We start from the raw sequence: 21,908 nt of genomic DNA on the forward strand, positions 1-21,908 counted from the left end.
AATATGAACAAGAGGCTGCTCGGCAGCTCTCCAACACCACTTTCTACAAGGCATTACCCTCTGATCCCACTGAGAGTTACCAAAAGCAACTACAGCATTTGCTCAAGAAACTCCCTGAAAAAGCACAAGATCAAATCTGCACAGACACACTCCTGGAACCCTGACCTGGGATATTCTATCTACTACCCGAGATCCATAAACCTGGAAATCCTGGGCACCCGATCATCTCAGGCATTGGCACCCTGACAGCAGGATTGTCTGGCTATGTAGACTCCCTCCTCAGGCCCTACGCTACCAGCACTCCCAGCTACCTTCGAGACACCACTGACTTCCTGAGGAAACTACAATCCATCGGTGATCTTCCTGATAACACCATCCTGGCCACTATGGATGTAGAAGCCCTCTACACCAACATTCCACACAAAGATGGACTACAAGCCGTCAAGAACACTATCCCTGATAATGTCACGGCTAGCCTGGTTGCTGAACTTTGTGACTTTGTCCTTACCCATAACTATTTTACATTTGGGGACAATGTATACCTTCAGATCAGCGGCACTGCTATGGGTACCCGCATGGCTCCACAGTATGCCAACATTTTTATGGCTGATTTAGAACAACACTTCCTCAGCTCTAGTCCCCTAACGCCCCTACTCTACTTGCGCTATATTGATGACATCTTCATCATCTGGACCCATGGAAAAGAAGCCCTTGAGGAATTCCACCATGACTTCAACAATTTCCATCCCACCAACAACCTCAGCCTGGTCCAGTCCACACAAGAGATCCACTTCCTGGACACTACAGTGCTAATAACCGATGGTCACATAAACACTACCCTAAACCGGAAACCTACTGACCGCTATTCCTACCTACATGCCTCCAGCTTTCACCCTGACCACACCACACGATCCATCGTCTACAGCCAAGCTCTGCGATACAACTGCATTTGCTCCAACCCCTCAGACAGAGACAGACACCTACAAGATCTCTATCAAGCATTCTTACAACTACAATACCCACCTGCGGAAGTGAAGAAACAGATTGATAGAGCCAGAAGAGTTCCCAGAAGTCACCTACTACAGGACAGGCCTAACAAAGAAAAGAACAGAACGCCACTAGCCGTCACCTTCAGCCCCCAACTAAAACCCCTCCAACGCATTATTAAGGATCTACAACCTATCCTGAAGGATGACCCAACGCTTTCACAAAACTTGGGAGACAGGCCAGTCCTTGCCTACAGACAGCCCCCCAACCTGAAGCAAATACTCACCAGCAACCACATACCACACAACAGAACCACTAACCCAGGAACCTATCCTTGCAACAAAGCCCGTTGCCACCTGTGCCCACATATCTATTCAGGGGACACTATCACAGGGCCTAATAACATCAGCCACACTATCAGAGGCTCGTTCACCTGCACATCCACCAATGTGATATATGCCATCATGTGCCAGCAATGCCCCTCTGCCATGTACATTGGTCAAACTGGACAGTCTCTACGTAAAAGAGTAAATGGACACAAATCAGATGTCAAGAATTATAACATTCATAAACAAGTCGGAGAACACTTCAATCTCTCTGGTCACGCGATTACAGACATGAAAGTCGCTATTTTACAACAAAAAAACTTCAAATCCAGACTCCAGCGAGAAACTGCTGAATTGGAATTCATTTGCAAATTGGATACAATTAACTTAGGCTTGAATAGAGACTGGGAGTGGCTTAGTCATTATGCAAGGTAGCCTATTCCCTTGTTTTTTCCTACCTCCTCCCCCCAGACGTTCTTGTTAAACCCTGGATTTGTGCTGGAAATGGCCCACCTTGATTATCATACACATTGTAAGGCGAGTGATCACTTTAGATAAGCTATTACCAGCAGGAGAGTGGGGTGGGAGGAGGTATTTTTTCATGCTTTGCGTGTATATAATAAGATCTTCTACACTTTCTACAGTATGCATCCGATGAAGTGAGCTGTAGCTCACGAAAGCTTATGCTCAAATAAATTGGTTAGTTTCTAAGGTGCCACAAGTACTCCTTAGTACACTAAGTAACACGGCTGTTACGCTGAAACCTGTCAGTAATGAGTCTGACTGCCCAAAACCAAGGGAAAGTGCTGACTGTAAAATGCTGAAACAAACAAAAGCAGTGATTTCTCATTACTGTGGGTGCCTCTCTCCAGCCCCCCCCTCTGGTTGCCTTGTCCTTGGATGCTCCTCATTCCCAGCTGCTTTCTAGAAGCATGGTCCATATCATCAGGTGTTGTCCTTCAAAATCACTATAAAGGCATGATTTAGTGCCATTGTCAGCTTTTACACTGAATACAAGAGGCAGCAGACACCTCCACACCATGTTGTCAGCAACTTTCAAACTGTGCTGTGGGATCTCACATGAGCACCTCCGAAAGATGACTGGTAAGCAGAACTCTCCTTGGTCTATAAAGCAGAGCATACAATATACTGTAAATATATTCCTCCATGTAGTGTCAACCATAGAAAAGTGTTGTCCTCTGAATAACTGGTGTGATTCTACAGGACAACCACAATAAATCGCTATGTCCTATACAGTGGACGCTCTCAGTCGCACAGAAAATAGCATCAGTCACCACTCTATAGATAAAATATATATGTATATATTTATATAGACATATAATCAGACAGACACATTTATAAACAAGCTGACATGTATATGGTGCATATATTCCTATTTTGCTATATCATGTTTAGGAAGGGTCAGATTTTAATCTGTAAATGCTGCTAATTGTTCTTTCCCTTTATGCAAAAAAAATAGCATAAAAATGGGATCATTAATAATCAACATATATAGGGAGGGAAAGTTGAAAACACATGGAACCAAATCCTGAGACCATTTATATCAGCTGAGGATCTGAACCATAGGATACGTTGCACTGGTAGACAACAGGTACCTTCTTTGCTAGCAGACCTAACAACAAATCATTACATATTCTCATGGTCAAAAATTATGACTTGGTTCCTGAATTTATTATATTCAGAATAAACAACATTATTAGTATCTTGGAGAGGAACAGTAGTTCCTGCTAGTGCAAAAATATCAACTTAGAAATATCTGGAAATAAACATTGGCATCCACTGAAATTTATCATCAAAAATCAAATCCTTCCAAACCAGATTATTGATGCCAGGGAACAATTCATTGTGATGCCCATGAATCAGATTTCCCCCAACATAGTGTTTCTTGCTGCACTGTTCTGCAGAGAGACCCTGTTCTATGATACAGGGATCCTTTTTGCTGCAGTCAAGTGCAGTGTATTACAGTAGGATGCAGGGGGAGGGTGTGTTTTGAAGCAGATATTACTGATTTATCACAGAGGTGCAGAACTGCAGTGAGACAGGGCTACAATGATGTGCAGCAGCTCAGTGAAATATGATGCAACATCCTGGGATTAAAAAAATGCACTGTGCTCAACATTTTAACTGTGGCTTTCATTAATTTATGTTTTAGACAGGAAAATGTTAGAGAAAACTGAAAAAGGCAAACTCCCCTCATTCCTCCACTGGAATGTTTTTGACACCCAAGGTCAAATGGAAGTCACGGACTTGATGCAGGAATTACTGGATGAGTTTCTAAGGCCTGTGTTATTCAGGAGGCAAGATTAGATTATCTTAATGGCCTTAAATTCTATACCTCTGTACATCTGATTCTTTTCTGCAAGCTACCAGCAGTGTGATGTCATTAGAAATTTTCACCATACTGCTTAAGTGTCCCTCATTTTGTGGGATGATACTCATTTTAATCCCCAAATTACCTGCATTCCACACAAATTTGATGTCCCCTTACCTTTATTATTGAAAACTGTTTACATTAAACTAAAAGTATAATGAATACTGATGTTATAAAAAGACCATTTACCCTGATGGAAGCAATCCCACAGCATTTGAAGTTTCCTCTCTGAATATTTGGTTCATGCTCCTTATTTTGGGCCATCATCACAAAGTTGGCTTTGACAGTTCATGAGGCCAACACACACCTTACTGAGAGGAGTCCTGCTAGATCGGATTGAAAAATCGGAACATTTCTCATGAAAATTTTCCTGTAAATTTTATCCCTGTTTGCATGAAAAATTTTGAAACTCACCACTTTTCTGCCAGGTAAAGATGCCTTTTTTACTGAAAAAATTTGAAACTTTTTGGTCATCTCTACAGTTCCAGGCAATTTTCTGGCAGTTCACCAGATTCTTCCCTCTCCAGACAGTTGATTGCTACTCTACCATGGCTGGAAAAACCACCTGTTATGAGGCAAGAGGTTTCTTTAATTTTATTTTCCAACTAAAACAAACTAATGCGTAAGGCAGTGAAATGCCTTGCCCAAAAGCCATCCACGGTCATCCAGTGAGCGAGTGAATCTAATTAGTATTCTCTTTGCTCTCAGACCTTTGCCCCAATCTCCAGGCCAATATGCCCCCTTACTGAATATGATACATTTTAGCAGCTGTCTATGTTTGTCCCCCTGTAGGTTTGAAGAGAATGGCTCTCTCAGCTATTGGGCATGACATAAGAGGACTCATGTCAAAAGGATCTCACTGCCTGTCTTCTACAGTTCCTGATTATATTCAGAGGATAATGTGGGAGGACCCTGGTAAGAGTTCTGTTTATCACAGATGCTTGAATGTTGCATGTCCTAAGAAATCTCCCATAGGTGGTTCCTCCTGCAGCTGGCACAGCCTGTATGTGCTTCCTGCAAACCCCTGGATGGATGGATGTGTATTAAGACTGCCCTGAATGTGACTGATCTATAACCAGAGATAGTGCTATACTGCAGAGAACACAGAATTAATGTTATTCTCACCATATGAGAGGTCTCAATACCTTGAATAATTCATAACCATCTCAGTATTGGCTAGCGGCCAGACTTTTGTCTAACCAATGGTATATTCATCCTGAGACTTGTAAGAGAGACCAAATGAACTTGTCACAAAATGAAATCCAAAAAGACTTGTAGCAAAGGTTGAGTCCAGTCAACAGTGTTTTGTAATATCTAAACAGTGTTTTTAGGCCCACCTAATAATTACCCAAAGATTTGCAGATGGGAACTACCTGTCCTGTTCTTTTGAACCATTCATTGGAGAGGCAATGTGGTATATGGAACACTACTAAATAGTCCCCATCTGCATTCAGTTTCTATCACATTACTGGTGGGAACTAGTTTTAAGTGCAATTTTTAAAAAATACTTTTCAGCAAGTCAGCTCATAGCTAGTAAGTGCCTCCTGCAAATGGTTTTGATTTTATCCAGTTGTGCCCCATCTCTATTGACCAATACAACCATGGTCACTGAAGATGTTTTTATACATCGCACTTAAAAACAGTTTCGTATAATGGTAAAAACTGATGTAGATGCAGGTGCCTATATGTCAACACTGGGCTTTTGAGAGCCGTTGTCCAAGTGAGGCTGTTGTAGACAAGGCTTTTCATTTTGTTTTATATATGTGGCTTGATTTCAGGAAAATTTTGTTATAGTGTGGTGGAATGATGCTACCTCAAGTGTTTGGGCCAATCAGCATATTGGTGATAGTTTATTTGGATATTAATGCTATTGCTTAAAAAGTCACCTGTTTAAATGGTTTTCTACTTTAAAGATATTTTATTCTGCAGTTGCGATGTCATGACCATGACTCATAGCCTTCTGACATCAACAATGGGAAAACTGACTTAAATGGCTAGCTGGCAATGGGATGTTGCTCTGTACGTTATATTGGAGAGGGCCCCCCAAGCAAAGATGTTCAGGTCTGGACTTTTCCAAAGTCAGAGACGATTCAGATCTATCTTCTTATAGGGTTGGGCCTGAGCTGAGAGGCCCATCAGTGCACACTGTAATTCCACACACAACTCATAAAACAGCAGATCTATTGTGTATCCTTATCAAAGGCCAGAGTATATAGGCAAAGTAGGGAGGCTTTTGAACATATATGAACAAGTACTTTGCGCTTGCTCCTGTAGCTGTGGATCAAGAACATGGCTCTGATGTTAACTCCAGCTGGTTTTCAAACATGGAGCTTTCCTATGTGAATCAAGGAGAAGCCACCCTGCGTGGAGCTTTAGGGATACTGCAAAGGCAAGATGGCTGGCAGACAGAAACCTACCAGGTACAGTCTTTGCACTTGTTGCCTTTGTTACTCTAGTAGTCCAAAAAAGTTTCATGCTGAGAAAATCTTGGGGGATACGGAAGGGCTAGATGGAATTTATCACTTCCTCTTATTATTGTTAATAACGATCTCTAGCAATGCCCTCCCCCATAGAGCCCCTTTCAAGATTAAAGGGCCAGTGTCAAAACAGCAACGGCAAAATGTCTATCACATTTCCACCTGCCTGTGCATGGAAAGGACTATGTGTGAATTAGTTTGAGAGGCTAGAGGGCTGTGTGTGTGTGAGAGAGAGAGAGGGTGACTGCCAGGGCATATGGTATGAGTGAAGATACAGAAAAGCAGGTAGATAACAGGAGGGCTTACAGGAAACTATTCTACATTATGGTCAATGTAAAAGGAAACAGGTGCAACTTCTAACAGACAATTGGCTAAGCACACGCACGAATACATTAAACAAATAGACAAGATGAAAAGGCTTTGAGGGGAAGTCAGTCAATCATAGTCCCCGAGAAAGTTCAGAATGTTTATGCTACAAAATTAACAGACACCAACTCATGTCTGTGTTCTGGTTTTTGTTATTTATGTGCTTATATATTAAGACCTTTAGAAGGATAGTTTCCTTTAGCTAGAAAGGAAACAGCAAGCACAGAATGTACCTCTGGTGGTGAATATTTTATAAATAAATAGTAGTGACATGATTTAAAGATAATGACTTTCATCTATAAAACAAATGGTGATGAAAAAGGACCAAAATCATTTATTAGAAAGGCCCATTATGTCAGTGAATGAGTCAGTGCCAATCTGTGCATGACCTGGCAGGGAGTGCGGGCAGGCTAACTGATATAGGCCTGGGTCCTGATTCTAGCACACCTACATCATTGTGATTAGGATTACCCTGCCATGTGTTCTTTCATCCCAGGGAAAAGGAGAGTTGGTGCTGAGTACAGTTCTTCCTAGGCTTGGCAAAGTCTTCCGAATGGAGGCGGTGCTAGGCGTTCCAGTGGACCAGCTATACTATGAACTGTTTGAGAAGCTGGAGCAAATGCCTGAGTGGAATCCTACCCTTAGTCGAGTAAAGGTAAATGGAGAGATGGGTCTGGGCATTCTACAGCCTCCAGTTTCTTGTCTGCTACTGCTTTGCCTGCTCACAAATCTCTCCCAAAGCCTCCTGCAGTTATTTATTTACATTTATATAAATGCTCTCAGGACCCTTGACAGAACTTGAAAAAAAACCACAGCCAAAATAAACACCCAAATATAGCTAAAGTGCAGCAGTGTCCTTCAGCATAACCCTCCAGCAGCAAACCAGGCAACTCAGGAGCTCAAATCCCCTCTTCCCACTAAGTAATTCCCCATTTATGACCGCTTCCCACCCACACTCCCCTCCATTTCCAGTGCCTGGATAAAGAGCTGAACTTTGCAGCATGGCCTGAAGGTCAGCAGGCTGGGGTTATTTCAGGCCAAGGGGAAGGGTGAATTCTAATGCCATGGGGCCATTGTCAAGAATACCCTGCCAGCAGTCCCTTTGTGTATTGTATATGCCAGTGGGGCTTCAGCTCCAGCTCCTCTGCTGATCTCCGCTGTGACAGTATGTCACAGGGAAAGAGGTGGTCTCTCCGATAGGTAGGACCTAAGCCATTTAGGGCTTTGTAGGTCAAAACCAAACTCTTCAGACCTTACTTAAAAATTCACAATCAGCCAATACTGATAGTGGAGATCCAATAGAATATACTTGTGATAAGAGTCTCCACCTACGGGCTAGACCTAGGCTCACAGGAACCTATATAGGATCTTAGAAGAGAGAACTGTATTGAATGTCAATGCCATTCCCTGAAAGTGCAGGATATAATCCCAGACAACATTGCACAGAAGGACTCAGGCTATTTAGAAGAGGTAGAGCCTATTACATACAACTATTGCACCTTGCTGAGAACATGGACCTCAAACTAAATGCAGTAAAAGAGCAGGTGTTAAAGTGGGGCATGGAGTTCTGATACACTAGCATATATTTTAAGATTTACTTGAGAGTGAGAGCGCGGGAGGGCTTTTTGTTTTGGATACTATATTCATCAAGAAAGAGGAAGTAAAACAATTTCCTTGGGCACCTTGATTGTAGGAAACTTATATTGATCATTGTCAAATATATTAGTGACTGGTCCAGGAGACCAAAGATGGAACTCAGAACAGGGCTGTCATCCTCTCATTGTTTGATCAGCTGTTAGATATTTGCACAGGGTCACAGCAAACAGTAAACTGGAAGAGTTTAATTTTTATACAGAAACAAGCTGCTGCCTTTATGCCCCCATGCAGACATCAGTGTGCAGAGTTTCTTTATAAGACCATCAAGTAAAGTGACCATTAACTAATGCACAGATAATGCTAATTAACTGAGTGAAATGAATGTATGTGCTGAGTCATTTAATGAAGTCCATGTAAATCACAAAGTTCACAAGTCAGAGATGTACAGCGGAAACCTATTGGAATGCTGACAGCCACTTGGATAATTAAACTGATTGTACGAAGTTCTTTGAAAGGGTCTTCAACAATAAAATAGAGAAACACACCTCCTCTCCCCACCCCAAGCACAATAGAGGGTTGGGTTCTTAATAGGAGGTCAAGTACCTAATCAGAAGTAAAAGAAATAACTAGTCAGAGCAGAAACAGCCTTTTCCCATTGGCTAACAGACTGCAGATCTGACCATTCCTGCCCTGGGGTGTTTTCCCAGAAATGTTCTGTTCTTCTCAGGACCCAAGCCTGCTAGTAATGCTGCTGCACTGCAGTGGGGGGCATAGCACTGGGAGTAGATTTTGAGTGCATTGCATCTTAGAATTAAGTCTCTCTAGTTTGTTTTGATTTGGCCTCTAATTCCTGCTCTCCTGAGTTTAGTAACTTGCTAGTCAGAGATCAACATTACCTCTGCTGCATTATACCGCAGGGCACATCCCTGGCTAGCTTCTACACAGGCTAGTGGAGTCACACGGTATTTTCTAATCAGTACATTCTGTCTCTTTCAGCTTAGCTTCCACACTAGTATTAGAAACACTCCCCACCCCTTTAAAGGAAGTAATCGTATTAGAGAAGTACCTAACCCATAAACTATTGCTAGCTAATAACATTTCTTCTTAGGTCAACAGGACTAACTACTTCTTACAGCTTATCACTCCTAATATTGGTTAACCCAAGTTCCTAGGGGCAAATCCCCCTTATACTGTACTGGGAGGATTATTTAATTATCCGCAGCTGGTCAAGCTCTCCCACCCTGCCAGTCCCTGCACTTAGCGCTTGCAGCTGTGATCTTTCCTCTGCTGAGGAAGATAGGGTTAACCCCAACCCTGCCAAGTCTTGGTACAGGTTGATACTTTCCCAATCATGCATTAAGCCTATATATTCAAGGAAGGAACAAGGTTCTAAATGGGGCATGAAGTCCAGCCTTTGCTCCTGTAGATATGCCTTGATCATAGCAGCTTTGGAAAAAGATGGGAAGGGATGGTTAGAACATTCCACCTCTACTACTCAAAGACGTACCAAGAATACATTTAAAGGTGGGTTTCCACAGCTGTGGAAAGGTGCTAGCAAGGAGAACAGGCATTTGTTTTGCAAAACCATTAGTGCCTTTAAGGGAACAAAATGGCCAGTTGGTTCATGGGCTGTTGTCACCCCCTATGCTTGTTTGGAAGGGGACCGGGTTTTCCAGACTGTTTGGTTGTTACAGTTTCCCATCCAATAGTTTATATTCAGTTCTTTGGTTTGTGTCCTTGCTAAAGATCCTTCAAAGAATTGGGAAGGACACCCTGTTGACTCATGAGATCACTGCTCAGCGCCCTGGAAACCTCATTGGCCAAAGGGACTTTGTCAGTGTACGGCACTGCTGGAAGAAGGAGACAACTGTGTATCTGGTTGGCACTGCAACCCACTCCGAGTTCATGCCCGTGCAAAAGGGGCAAGTCAGGTGAAGGCTCTGAATGTTAACAGGAATCTGTGCATGCATTATTTTAGCATGTGTGTTGTGCACTCAAGAGGTACATCTTCCCTATAGGGGGGTGTGTGTGTGTGTGAGAGATCACGAATACACAATTTCGGTGGAATACAAATATGTTCAACACAACACACATCTAGGGCCACACAGAAACCACTCTTCTGAACAGTTAGCACCTAGCAACTGCAAGGCAGGTAAGGCATTAAATAATTGAGCTTTTAAATTTTATTTTTAACAAGGCACCGTTACAAGTGAAGATCCCAGCCCTCTTTTGGGCCCATCACAAACCCAGTGCACAGGTAGACACCAGTATTCATCTCTAATCAGGAGATCTGAAACAGAATAAGGTGCAGCTCAGGAATGTGTTATCTTGGTAGAAGGGGCAGGACTGGAACGGTAGGGTCTGATGCAGATTAGGCCTTAGGTGCATTAGATGGGCTGTATAGAGTGCTCTACTTGGTTTCTAGCCTACATCGCTGGTATACTCCATTATTTTCATGAGCTTTAAATCCACTTACAAAGTATGGGCCTGACCCTACAATAACATCTGTACAGGCATTCCCATGTGGCCACGCAGAGACACATTAGCTGCAGGGGTCTGCCTGCACAGAGGTCATGGAAGGACTGGGCCTAGGAATCTAAAATGAAATGTGACTAGTGAGGTGATGCCTATTAAGATGAGAGCTGATACCTGTACAGTTCAATGGCTAGTCAAACTTCTTTCCCCAGGAAGAACTACCCATCCATGGCATTATCAGACCTCAATACATGTACTTTTAATCTATTTGTATTTAATTAATGCACAATTGGCTCAGTCCAGTAAGAAGGGATGTCATGGAGAGCTTGTAAGCAGGTTTCAATGTAAGCAGATGTGTTAATCCAAACCTGAGATGGCTAGAGCTACTTTAGTGTCCAAGTCAGAAGGTTCAGTTGGTCTCCCTTCAGAAAGAAGCTAAATTCCTTTTTCTCCCCCAACTGCCAGGGCTGAGTCTGGGTTGAGCTGCATTGTTCTGCAACCATTGGAAGGTGACCAATGTCAGACTCGCTTCACCTGGCTCCTGAGCATGGACCTCAAGGCAAGTTCATGCTGCCTTGCTAGGATATATGACCACTTTGCTATTGCCACAAGTTGCCACATGCCACCTGTGGGAGGGAGACGTGCAGTATAAGGAGGACTGAAAGGCAATGATCCTTTCTGGGAGCTGGGGAATGGATTGCTGTAAAATAATAGCCAGGCACTGACTTTGCGCTCCTTAGCATGGTTTGTCATCACATTAATACTGGTAGCTAGCCAAGCTGTATATACTCTCAGGAGCCCCCAGGATGGGTGCATGCTCTTTTCCTTTGCTTCAGGGAAGGAATGCACAGTGCAAGCTGACACAGTACTCCTGGGGGAATTCTGCACCACTGCACATGTGCAAAATGTATGTTCCCTGCAGATTTCTTTGCTTCCCCACAGAAAAATGACTTTCTGACAGGGAACCAAAGGGAAGCCACAAGAGCAGTCTTGCAACCTTCCCCAGCAGTATGTTTCAGGTGCCCAGGGCAGCCAGCGGAGAGGTAAATCACTGTGGAGCACAGAGTGGGACTGAGGAAGACCCAGCTGGTGGCTCCTACTCTGCACCGGGCTCAGCTGCTTGTCCCAGCTGGGCTGGGGAGGACAGGACTTGTTCTTCCCCTGTATGGCATCCGGGGCTGAGTCAGACCCTCCCACAGCTGTAGGAAGCTCTGCAAACTCCCCACCCCCGACCATGCTTCCTGCACCCATCACTCCTTAGGTGCAGGGGGCCAGGGGCTCACTGTACAGGGAGCTGCTCCCACATCCGCCCAATCTCTGTGCATCCAGACCCCCTTATAGCCAGACCCTCCTGCACCCAGAGCTTCACCCCCCTGCACCCAGAGCCCCACTCCCCCCGCACCTCCCCAATCAGCCACTCATACCCAGATCCCCACCTTCCTGAGCCCCAACCTGCTACACCTGAATTTCCCCACCCCACTGAGCCCCACTCCCCCAGCATCTTGACCCCCTCACTGAGTCCCCCCCGCCCAGGCCCCCCTGCTGAGCTCTATTTCCCCCCCCACATAACCCCACCGCTGAGCCCCAAACACCTTCACCCAGACCCCCCTGCAGAGTCCCATTATCATTGCACTCAGAACCCCCCAACAAGCCCCTGTGCATCCAGATCCACCCTGCACCCAGATCCCCCACTGAGCTGTCCACACCCAGCTTCTCCCACACAGAACTCTCTCAACCCACACCTGGATCCCCCCACACTAAGCCCCTCCACACTTGGATCCTACCTTGCTGAGCCTGCCTGCCAGCACACACCTGGTGCACCTGGCACGGAGAGGGCAGAGGCAGGGGTGTTTCTGGGGCAGGCCTGGTCCTTGCACTGTGTCAGGTTCAGGTGTAATCTCATTGCTGAGTCCGTTTCCCCGGGGGGAGAGAGGGGGAAGGAGCTGCACAGTGATCTCCTGATCTCCCACCTCTGTGCAGCCAGTGGCCTGTGCTCCCCAATGCCATGCTGGAGCCTCCGGTGTTTTGCAGAATTTTAACATATTGTGTGCAGAATTTTTATTTTTTTGCCCAAGTTGTGCCGTGTGGGCAGGATTCACCCCTGTGCTGACACTGGGACAGGAACTGAGAGGAGGCATCTTACACCTCCATTGTTCAGATTAGCTCGAATTGCCAGGCCTTAGGATAACCTCAGGTCTCTGTCCTTGTCTCCTCTAGTCCAACCTAGTATGACCCCTGACCCCAGGACTACTGCAGTGGGTGTACAAAGCTGACACAGCCAGTCTGTACCTGCAAAGTGTCCCCCTCCCTCTAATCCACATATCCCCCACTCTGGGGACATTCCCCAGAAGAGACTCCAGGCTGCCAGACTCCAGAATTTGCACCTACATGGATGGAGTCACTCCAGCCACTCTCTCCAAAACTGAGCTGAGGCTGGCAAATTCGTTGCACTGAAATCTTCAGCCCTGCTTATTTAAAGATGTTTTGTTTTTTTTAAGGGATGGATCCCCAAGTCCATTATCAACCGTGTCATACCTCAGTCTCAAGTGGACTTTATCAGACACCTACGCCGGCACCTTTCCACCACAGCACACCCCTAAGCTTCTGGGAGGACGGACTCTCTCACAGCACAAGGCTGCCATAAAGGGAGAAGGAGGCTGCAGGAAACAAGGGCTAGGCCTGTGCCTTTCATGTTTACTTAAACGCTGCTACAGCCAAGGCGGCATTATAACTGGAGATCGGCTGAAAAGCAAAATTCTCATCCTGGCGTGAAACACCCCAAAGCTTGGAGGGTGTGCAGCTGCAGCGCATGGGCTGCATTGTAGGGCTAGGGCCTATAGGGATGGTTTGGGCTTCTCTCTACTTACGTCTTTCTCCACCACTTTTCTGTCCAGAGCTGGACTGGGCAGTGTCCCCAGCAGCCAGCAACATACAAGTTGCGATCCGGGTAGCTTGTAACACTAACAGGAGCTCAGTTAGGGGCTGTTGGGCTGTGTCCGGAAGTGTGGGGATGTCACTGAAATAATCTGTGCTCCCTTGCACTACATTCTGCCCAAATGACAAGGCACTTGCCTCCAGAGCCTAAGGATTACCCCTAACTGTGAGCTCACCCCTTCCTGTACTAGAACAGTAATATGGTGTCTGGCTCCCTCTAGTGGTAAGTCAGCTCCTACCACAGGACCTACAAGATATTTTATACTTTTTCATATTAACTTCTGTTCGACGTTTATGAAGCAGAGTTTCTCTGCTCTAGTCTGTTGCCAGTTTCATCTGACACTGAAACACTTGGGTGCTGGTCTTTGGCTTGAACTGGTCAGTCACCTTTTCTTTAGAAAGTCGAAACTCATTTTTATTTTTCTCTAATTTGATAGTACCAGATATTAAGAGGGAAGCTTCAATCCCCAGAGCCCTAGGCCCTGTCTTGATTGGCAAAAAGGGTGTGTTTTTCAAACACGTTAGCCTGTGTCTTGACGGAACTTTCCAGTCTTATTAAGCTAACACATTTGAAGCCATGTTAGCAGGCTGTGCAGTAGCCAAGGATGTAGTCAAGGTTAAAACAGGGCCAGGTAACATGGCTTCAAACATTCGAGCCTAGGTCTTGATGGGGCTCTCCAATCATGTTAAGCCAAGTTGAATGAGGTAAGACACTTTTTGTCCATCAAGGCAGAGCCCTGGCAATTAAACTGTACAGAGAAGAGAGATAGAATTGCAGTGAGTTACAAATACACTTGGATTCCAGTGACATTCTAATCTGTGAATAGAGGTCATGATCTGTCCATGAGATGGGATTTCCCAGTGGTTGCATTGCTACACATTTATAACTAGGATAAACCATACTAACTGCTCCAAATTAGAATCTTAAAACCACTGGGAGCCATTTTTCTGGCCCTTTAACTAGCATGGCCTTCTTAGAAATGGGATGTTTGTTTGAATGAATCCATCCCCATTTTGCTCACCGAACAGATGGCCGCATGTCTCACTGCACAGAAACTATGAAACATAATTAAAACCAAACACTGTAATAGTGGGTCAGACTGCATGAACCAAGCAGGCTCATCTGGTTTTTATGAAATGTAGTTATTGCAGCCATTTCAGTGTGCTTGCTAATTTATAAGTGTGTGTGTTTGTGTGTTTCTTGGGTCACTCTCATTTACTGAATAGAAACATTGCCAAAATGTCTCTAAAATTTCATGGGACACAGCCAGGAGTGTGTGTGTGGGTTTTGTTGAAGTTAAATAAAGAAATGAAATACTGTTCTCCTTAAAGCCTGAATTAACTGATAGTGCTTCTGATTTATACCCCAGCCAGAGAGGTGGACTGGAGGTGAGGAAAGGGTTATTGAACACAGTCCCCTAATGATAGAAATATGGACAAAGCTCATTCTTTGGATGTTACACTCCACTAATCCAGACTCAGCAGTACTGCATACTCACTTTAAACAGGTGCAAGGCAGTGGAGTCACTTTTATAACCCTCCTCCCCATATCATTCTTCCTGAACCCAGAATGAAATCTACTTCCTGCCCATTCCTTCCCTCTTGCATAACGCACAGGGAGCTACAATCTGGGACTACTGCCCAGGACCCCTGCTACTGCTCAACCCACTTCTCAATAATCACACACAGGTTGCATTATTCACATGGTATATTTCCCCCACTGCCCTCAAAAATAAACCAACAGAAAAGGGTGAGGGCAATGACTGGATTTTTTACATTAAGAGTTTCAAAAAAACCCCACCACCAACAAAATTAATAAATATTAAAAAGCTCTGAATCTTATATGTACAAAACTTTACACATCGTAACACTGGACAAGGTTACATCACAGGAATGATTTGACGTGTTCATCGGCCCAGGAGGAGATAGGAAACTATCCCAAGTCCCAGCTCCACTCACCCGGTTAGGTATCAGCTGCAACATACAATCTTCTTGTGGGTGGGAGTGGCAGAGGTCGGGGAGACAAATCTTCACTGCTGTGGGATGGAGAGATTGGTGATGTGACTTGCCCCATACACATAGTATCATTAGCTGTTGTGACAATGGTACATCCCTGTGCAAGACCTTAAACTGCACCTACTTCACATAAATTTGAGTCTCACTGTTGTGCCCAGCTCTAGTGGTGACTAGTGTTTTCTCTGGGTTTGCAAACCAAGTATGTATTAGGACCTCACCAACATCAAACAAATGCCCAACTCACTATAGATCTGTCTACACTACGCAAGAAAACCATTTTAGGCACATCAATCACATCAACTGGTTTGTTGTGTTGCTTGTCCATGCAACATTAATACTTTTGCAGAACTCTCTTGGTACATCCACACACAATCTTACAACCATTGTTGTACCAGTGGGTTCCAGGATTCTTGAAGCACCATCCTACAGCACTCAGTCATGTTGCAGGGAGTGAGGGCTTTGGGGTAATTTCCAAATCTGACATACTGCACTGTGGAACATAGGCGGCAGGAATCCGTGTACTGGTGTAGCTGCTAAGCCTATAGCTTCCTGCTCACAGTAGGGACAAACTACTATAGACGGTGCTTATTCAGCCAGTCCTGAGATAAAGACTTGCTCCTAGATGCTGCAATACAGAACTCATACAATGCCTGGGACAGCTGTTGTGTGTGGAGTGCAAGGGCCTGCACGTGTGCTGCTTTCTGGAGACATCCCAAGCAATGATGGTTAGCAATCATTTTTTAATGCTTGAAGTAAACAGGTTTTGTGAGAGGCAAAGAGCAAACGTGTTGAACCTGCTTGAGGGAAAAGTTTTGCTTCACGGGGAAAAAGCTGAAAAACCGCCTATGTTCATCTTAATCCCAACACTGTATTGAGTTGCCACAGGCCACAAAACTAGCAGGAGAGATGCATGTTACCATCTCCAGCAGGGAACAGTTCCCTCCTCTTAGCTTTTCCCTGTGGATTCAAAGTAAATGTCATAACAGATGTGGCCTACAAATTACTAGTTCACGTTGTGATTTTGGAGCTGATGCAGTGAGTCATCACAATTATGTACTACGTTTTAGTGCATAATTTATATTAATTATGTGCTATGTTTATATAATGTGTCACACCCACCCCTGATGTCAGGGCTCTCAGTTTGACTCCACATGTGACAGGTTTCCAGATCTTAGCCATGCTGGTACACTGGGAGTAGTTGTTGATGAGATGGAGAACGGTTCCTACCCCACCCCAAACTCTCCAGAGGCTGGGGCTGCAGTGGAGCTGCTGGCATTCTGGCACTCAAACCTGCTCACAATACTGATCAGGGATGACCACTGGCTACAGACAGTAATTGTGGAGCATGATGCGGTATTTTCTAACCCATTCGTCCTAGTGGGTGTTGCCATCTAGGTAATGTACCTTGGTGGGAGCTGTAAGCTTCAGGTGAAAGTCTTAGAAAAGAATGCTCTTTAAAGAGTAAACAACACACAAAATGAAGCATTATCTCTGGCATAATAAATAAACACTGACACTCAAGCACTTCCTTAAAGAGTTCATAATGATATTTCAGAGGGACAAGCCACTAATGTTGTGTGCAGTTTGCAGTAAGAAGTTATCTAAGGGCCAGATTCTGATCTGTTACACCAATGTAAATCTGGAGTGACTCCATTAAAATCAGTGAGGTTACTCCAGATTTACATTGGTGAAGCTCTTGCCAGAATTAGGCCCAAGGTTTGCAGCAAACCTATGAAAGGGTCCATGATGGTTCCAGAAACCTGCATGCCTCTATCACAGACATCCTGTTACTACATTTCCTTACATGTGTTGTTTGTTTTAAGAATGCTTGTTTCTTACATTTTGGTAAGGGGTCTGCGATGGTCTGACATGAAATTGCACTAGCTCCCTGAATTAAATGAACCTTTGTAAACCAATCAGGTTTCTGCTTTCACTAAACCCATTTTATACACCAGTATAAAGTGTCTCTGAGGGACAGCGGGTCACAAGCAGTTTGCATTCAGGGACTGATTGATCTGATCTCCAATAGCTTCAAATTCCTTACAACAGAAACTAACCAGCTGCAACAGACCAGGCCGGTATTATTGATACAGCATGCACAGTGTACCAACTAGACACTCTGTCCATGGCTTCCTTTTCTTGGGCTAAGTCTCCCGCACTACACTGGCCTTTAAATACTTAATGTAGCCTTCAGAAGCATATAGCTGGGACTCTGAGTTCCGAGCCTGCCAGTGACCTCACCTCAGGCCCAAAACACGTGGGCAGCCCAGCTATCCCTCCCCTGTCTCAGATTCAGAGAGAGAGTTCCCTACCCATCTTGTCAGCCACCTGTGAGGGTGCAGAGAGTCACTACCAACCCAGACACTCAGCATTTTTTGCCGTTGGTTAAAATGTCACAGCAAGCCTTCCAATGCAGAAGGTAAAAAACATAAAAATGTAAGAGGCAGTAAAGAAAGAACAAACCATTTTTCACTACTCCCCATTCCTTCCAAAAGGCCCCAAAGGATTTCATTAGTTTAACAAATTATTGTTTTTTTGAGCATTTCTACCCCTTTTGTCACTTTGGTGTATGTACACTTCATTCATATTATAGAGCTCTTCTTCTTGCAAACATATCATTTAAAATTAAAGCCTTAAAAGCACTAACCAACAATATATGCGTATGGACTGGATTACACCTTGTTATGGGCTGAGTTAAAACCTCAATGCAACTGACATATGAATGTGACCTCCACTTAAAATTGCTGTGAGACATTTAAGGAACCACACTTAAAACAAGGCCAAACAGAGCCCACTCAGGAGTTTTGGATTGTGTAGGTGGAGGGGTTAAGTTGGGGGAGAGAGGGAGAACACACAGAAACTAAAGACAGACAAGAACAGAGAGAGAGGCACGCAAAAATCAAGAAAGCCAAGCAACAGCCCGTGAGCACAGTGTGATCCTGGACAAAGCTAGTGAGAAAAAGCTTTTGGGCTGTTGGCTAAAGAGGCTTGGGGCAGTAAGCTAAGGAAATGTCCCTTTGCTCTTGATTCCTCCTGCGATCAGAGAAACAGGGCTTTGCACATTCCTTGTAAATAAACAAGATTGCAGCAAAGAAAATAGCAGACTCCATCAATTGTTACTTCCAGCTGGAACATCCCCATGGCCCTGAAATTTGACTAGCTGCTCGGGTCAAAAAGGGGTAACAATATTTTTCTCTTTACAGCATCCTTTTGAGGCAAGTGAGCGTCCTGGTCTCTGACACAAGAGGAAGATTATCTAGGCCCCACACCTTCTGGATGCTGGGCATCTCCTACAAAGGGCTGGACTTCCTCAGCAGCCAAGTCAAGAGGAGGTCTGGACCAGCCCTTCACACGAGGCGGATCTGACGCTTACTGAGCTGTGAACACTCCATGAGGCTTGCAGTCTACAGTCTGAGGGCATACTGCAGATCAGCTGACCCACGTTCTTTCCTGCACTAGTGACAACTACAGGGGCACAATCCTGCTCCCACTGAAGACAGCAGGGAATTTTGTCACTGATTTCCGTGGGAGCAAAAGTAAGCCCACAGTAAGCACAAATTTCAGAAAAATGTATTTTTGAGAACGCATTTGCAGCTGGACTAATGTCTCAACATCCGTCTGCCAAGCATGGCCTCGCTTTCAAACCCACCTACTATTCCAGCAATTTTGCCTACCTTATTCTCATTTGCAATCGTCCCTCACCCGCCTTTGCCCGAACTGTTGTCTTGTCTTATTTGTGTCCATCTTGTCCAGATTAGGCCTGGCTCCTGCAAAGCACTGAACGCCAGCTGCAATCTTCTGAGAGCTCTCAACTCCCACTGAAGTCAGCCCTCTCAGGAGATGTTCAGCACCTTGCTTGACTGGGCTCAATCCTGCTCGTGGAAGTTTTGCCATTGACTTCAGTGGGAGCACGAACAGAGTCAGACTAGATGGGTATGTCCACACTGCAATTGAACACCAGTGGCTGGCCCGTGTCAGCTGACTTGGGCTCACAGGGCTCAGGCCACAGGGCTGTTTAACTGCAGTGTAGATGTTTGTGTTCAGGCTGGAACCTGGGCTCTGGGACCCTCCCCACTCATGGGGTCTCAGCAGGAATCAAAACAGCACCTTATAGAACAGTTTTAAAGGACAAGCACACGCCCCCACAGCCAAAATTTCAAATGAAGAGAAGTGCATTGTGGGAGCCACACGTCGCTAACCAAACTGTTCTACGCAGGGGCTGCTCTCCTCAGGACCTTCAGGCAACACACTTCTGTCACAAACACAGGAATCTGCAACATATTTATGTACTGAATTCCCTCATTTTCTCTGTGGTTAACGCCACCCTCCTTCCCCCACTTCTGCCTCCTTCTCTGGTGACTGACCTTGCCATTGCCTCACTACGTAGGGCCTCCAGACACAAACACAGGCTGCCCACCTTGAAAGGACACCCTACGCAGCTGGAGACAGGTTGTGAGCGAAGTGCAGTCCAAGGACCACCACACCCCCTCCCAAAGAAGCCAAACACCCCTGCCATGTACCATCCCTCTGCCAGCTGGGTCAGGATGCTGACAGCCCCTCCCCTGACCCTGCTTTTGAAACTGGGTCTCCCTATCCACATGTATGGAGTACAAGTCCATCTGGCCTGCTGTTCCCTTGCCCCCTGCTCTGCTCTTCACTGAGGTTAAGAATAGAAAATCTATTTGCAGCACCATTTCCAACAGGATTTCAGAGTCCACTGTGATCCTTGCCACATGGATAACAGCAGCAGGTGAGTGAGGACTGAGCTGAGGGTCAAAAGGTCCTTTCTGTTGCCTTTTGTTTTATTGCTCGAAAAATCTCTTTGTAGCACCTTGGAAGGAAATGCCCGATTGATTCAAGCCACTCTCTGAGGTAACCAGGGGTGGGCTGCACAAACCATGCAGGCTCAGCCACTGCTTGGGGTTCATTTGCAACCCAGTGGCCTGTGCTGTTTCTTCCTTTTGTTTCTTCCTTTGATCTGATCTTTTTTCATTATTCCAATAAAGAATGAAAAAGTGCCACTGCCGAAAAGTCATAAAAATGAATCCATTTTTTCGGTAGCCTTCCGTTCGGTTTTTAATTCTGTGTCTCATCTGTTTCCGAAAGTGGCTCGGAAACTCAGCTGCTCTGCCCATGTAAACCGTCGACAAGAGAGACTTTGGGAAAATACTTCATGTCACAACAGGGGAGGAGATCCTGAGACTGTTCCCCAGCTGCTTGGTTTCAGTATTATGCCTTCTCCGTCGTGCTATGCCCTGGGAGGGGACAGAGGAATCACTTTCGCTGTGTGCACCGGCAGGTTTGTTCAAGGCTGGAGAGAACCACTGAAAGGCAGTTCTGCCCCAGAGTTCCCCAGAACTCTGCCCTGCTGCAGCCTGCCGGCTAGGAGGTAGTGGTCTTGAGGTGTCAACTTTTGAAGCATCATCGACTGGAGTGCCCCGAGACTGGGTCGCAGCATTAGCCCAAGAGGTTCCATGGGAAGCTGAACCTTCTGTGCTGGACAGCTGGACGTGAGCAGCTTGGGATGCATCTGTCTCTTTGGCAGCTGTGCTTTGTATCCTATGTGGGCGGTGCCGGGCAGTGGGATGAAAGGGCAGTGGTGTGACTGGGCTGGGAAAGAAAGCACCCTCATGACTTTCAGTCTCTGAAGCACTTTGGTCTACACTGGGCGGCATGCTGGTGGTGGAGGCCTTTTTGCCACAGGACTCACAACAGAGTTTGTTGTAGCCAGGGATGGAGCAGTAGCGAGCCAGAACTTCCATCTGACAGAATATGGACTTGTCCCCAAGGCAAGGCTCTTCTGTGACAAAGACATTTATAAAGAAGCTAGTAAGTATAACCAGACATACAATAATAATGTGCACAAAATACAATCCAAAATCACTGCATACATGGGTTTAAAATTATCCCATAAAGCTGCTGTCAGAGTAAAATGCCATATTACACTTGGTGTTACATCATGTTTAGCATTGGTCAAATTTCAAATTCAAGGTTTGGTTTAAGCATGGAAAACTGTGAACTCTCCTGTGGTCCTCTCTGATCTGTAGATCTTGACTTTCTGGTTTCAGGCATGTTGGAAGCACTCAGCTCCTCAGAGGAAAGGTGTAACAGAAGTAACAAAATATTATTAATTATTATTATTATTATTAGAAAGACTGTGCATACCAAAGGTACAGCTTGCTTCTCTGCAGTACTTTGGTACTCCCACTTCCTAATAAAATCAAGATGTGCAAAGATGCACAAATGTTTTCTTAAATGAACCAAAATGGTGAAATGTTTGGCTGAAGGGATTAGTAATAGGACGTAGGACCTTTCCCCTTTAAGAGACCAGTTCAAATA

The 21,908-nt window shown here is 45.0% G+C and overlaps 2 protein-coding genes across 2 annotated transcripts in view; one reads left to right on the forward strand and one right to left on the reverse strand.

Moving 5' to 3' along the window:
* Positions 1–2,353: 2,353 nt before the first annotated feature.
* On the forward strand, positions 2,354–13,497 carry LOC311524121 (steroidogenic acute regulatory protein, mitochondrial-like; the record flags this gene model as incomplete). Its single annotated transcript, XM_084634912.1, has 7 exons — positions 2,354–2,417; positions 4,498–4,620; positions 5,980–6,125; positions 7,045–7,203; positions 9,891–10,075; positions 11,085–11,178; positions 13,118–13,497. The coding sequence occupies 7 exons, from the start codon at positions 2,354–2,356 to the stop codon at positions 13,217–13,219; spliced, it is 873 nt and encodes a 290-aa protein (XP_084491038.1). The 3' UTR covers positions 13,220–13,497.
* A 1,753-nt stretch (positions 13,498–15,250) lies between these two features.
* ADAMTS14 (ADAM metallopeptidase with thrombospondin type 1 motif 14) overlaps positions 15,251–21,908 on the reverse strand; it is a 104,467-nt gene continuing 97,809 nt past the window's right edge. The window contains exon 22 of the mRNA XM_084633268.1: positions 15,251–21,369. Coding sequence (XP_084489394.1) covers positions 20,741–21,369 — 629 coding nt within the window. The 3' untranslated portion in view covers positions 15,251–20,740. The remainder of the gene's footprint in view (positions 21,370–21,908) is intronic.

Source organism: Lepidochelys olivacea, assembly GCF_965140295.1.
Source record: "Lepidochelys olivacea isolate rLepOli2 genome assembly, chromosome: 7".
Taxonomy (NCBI): domain Eukaryota; kingdom Metazoa; phylum Chordata; order Testudines; family Cheloniidae; genus Lepidochelys; species Lepidochelys olivacea.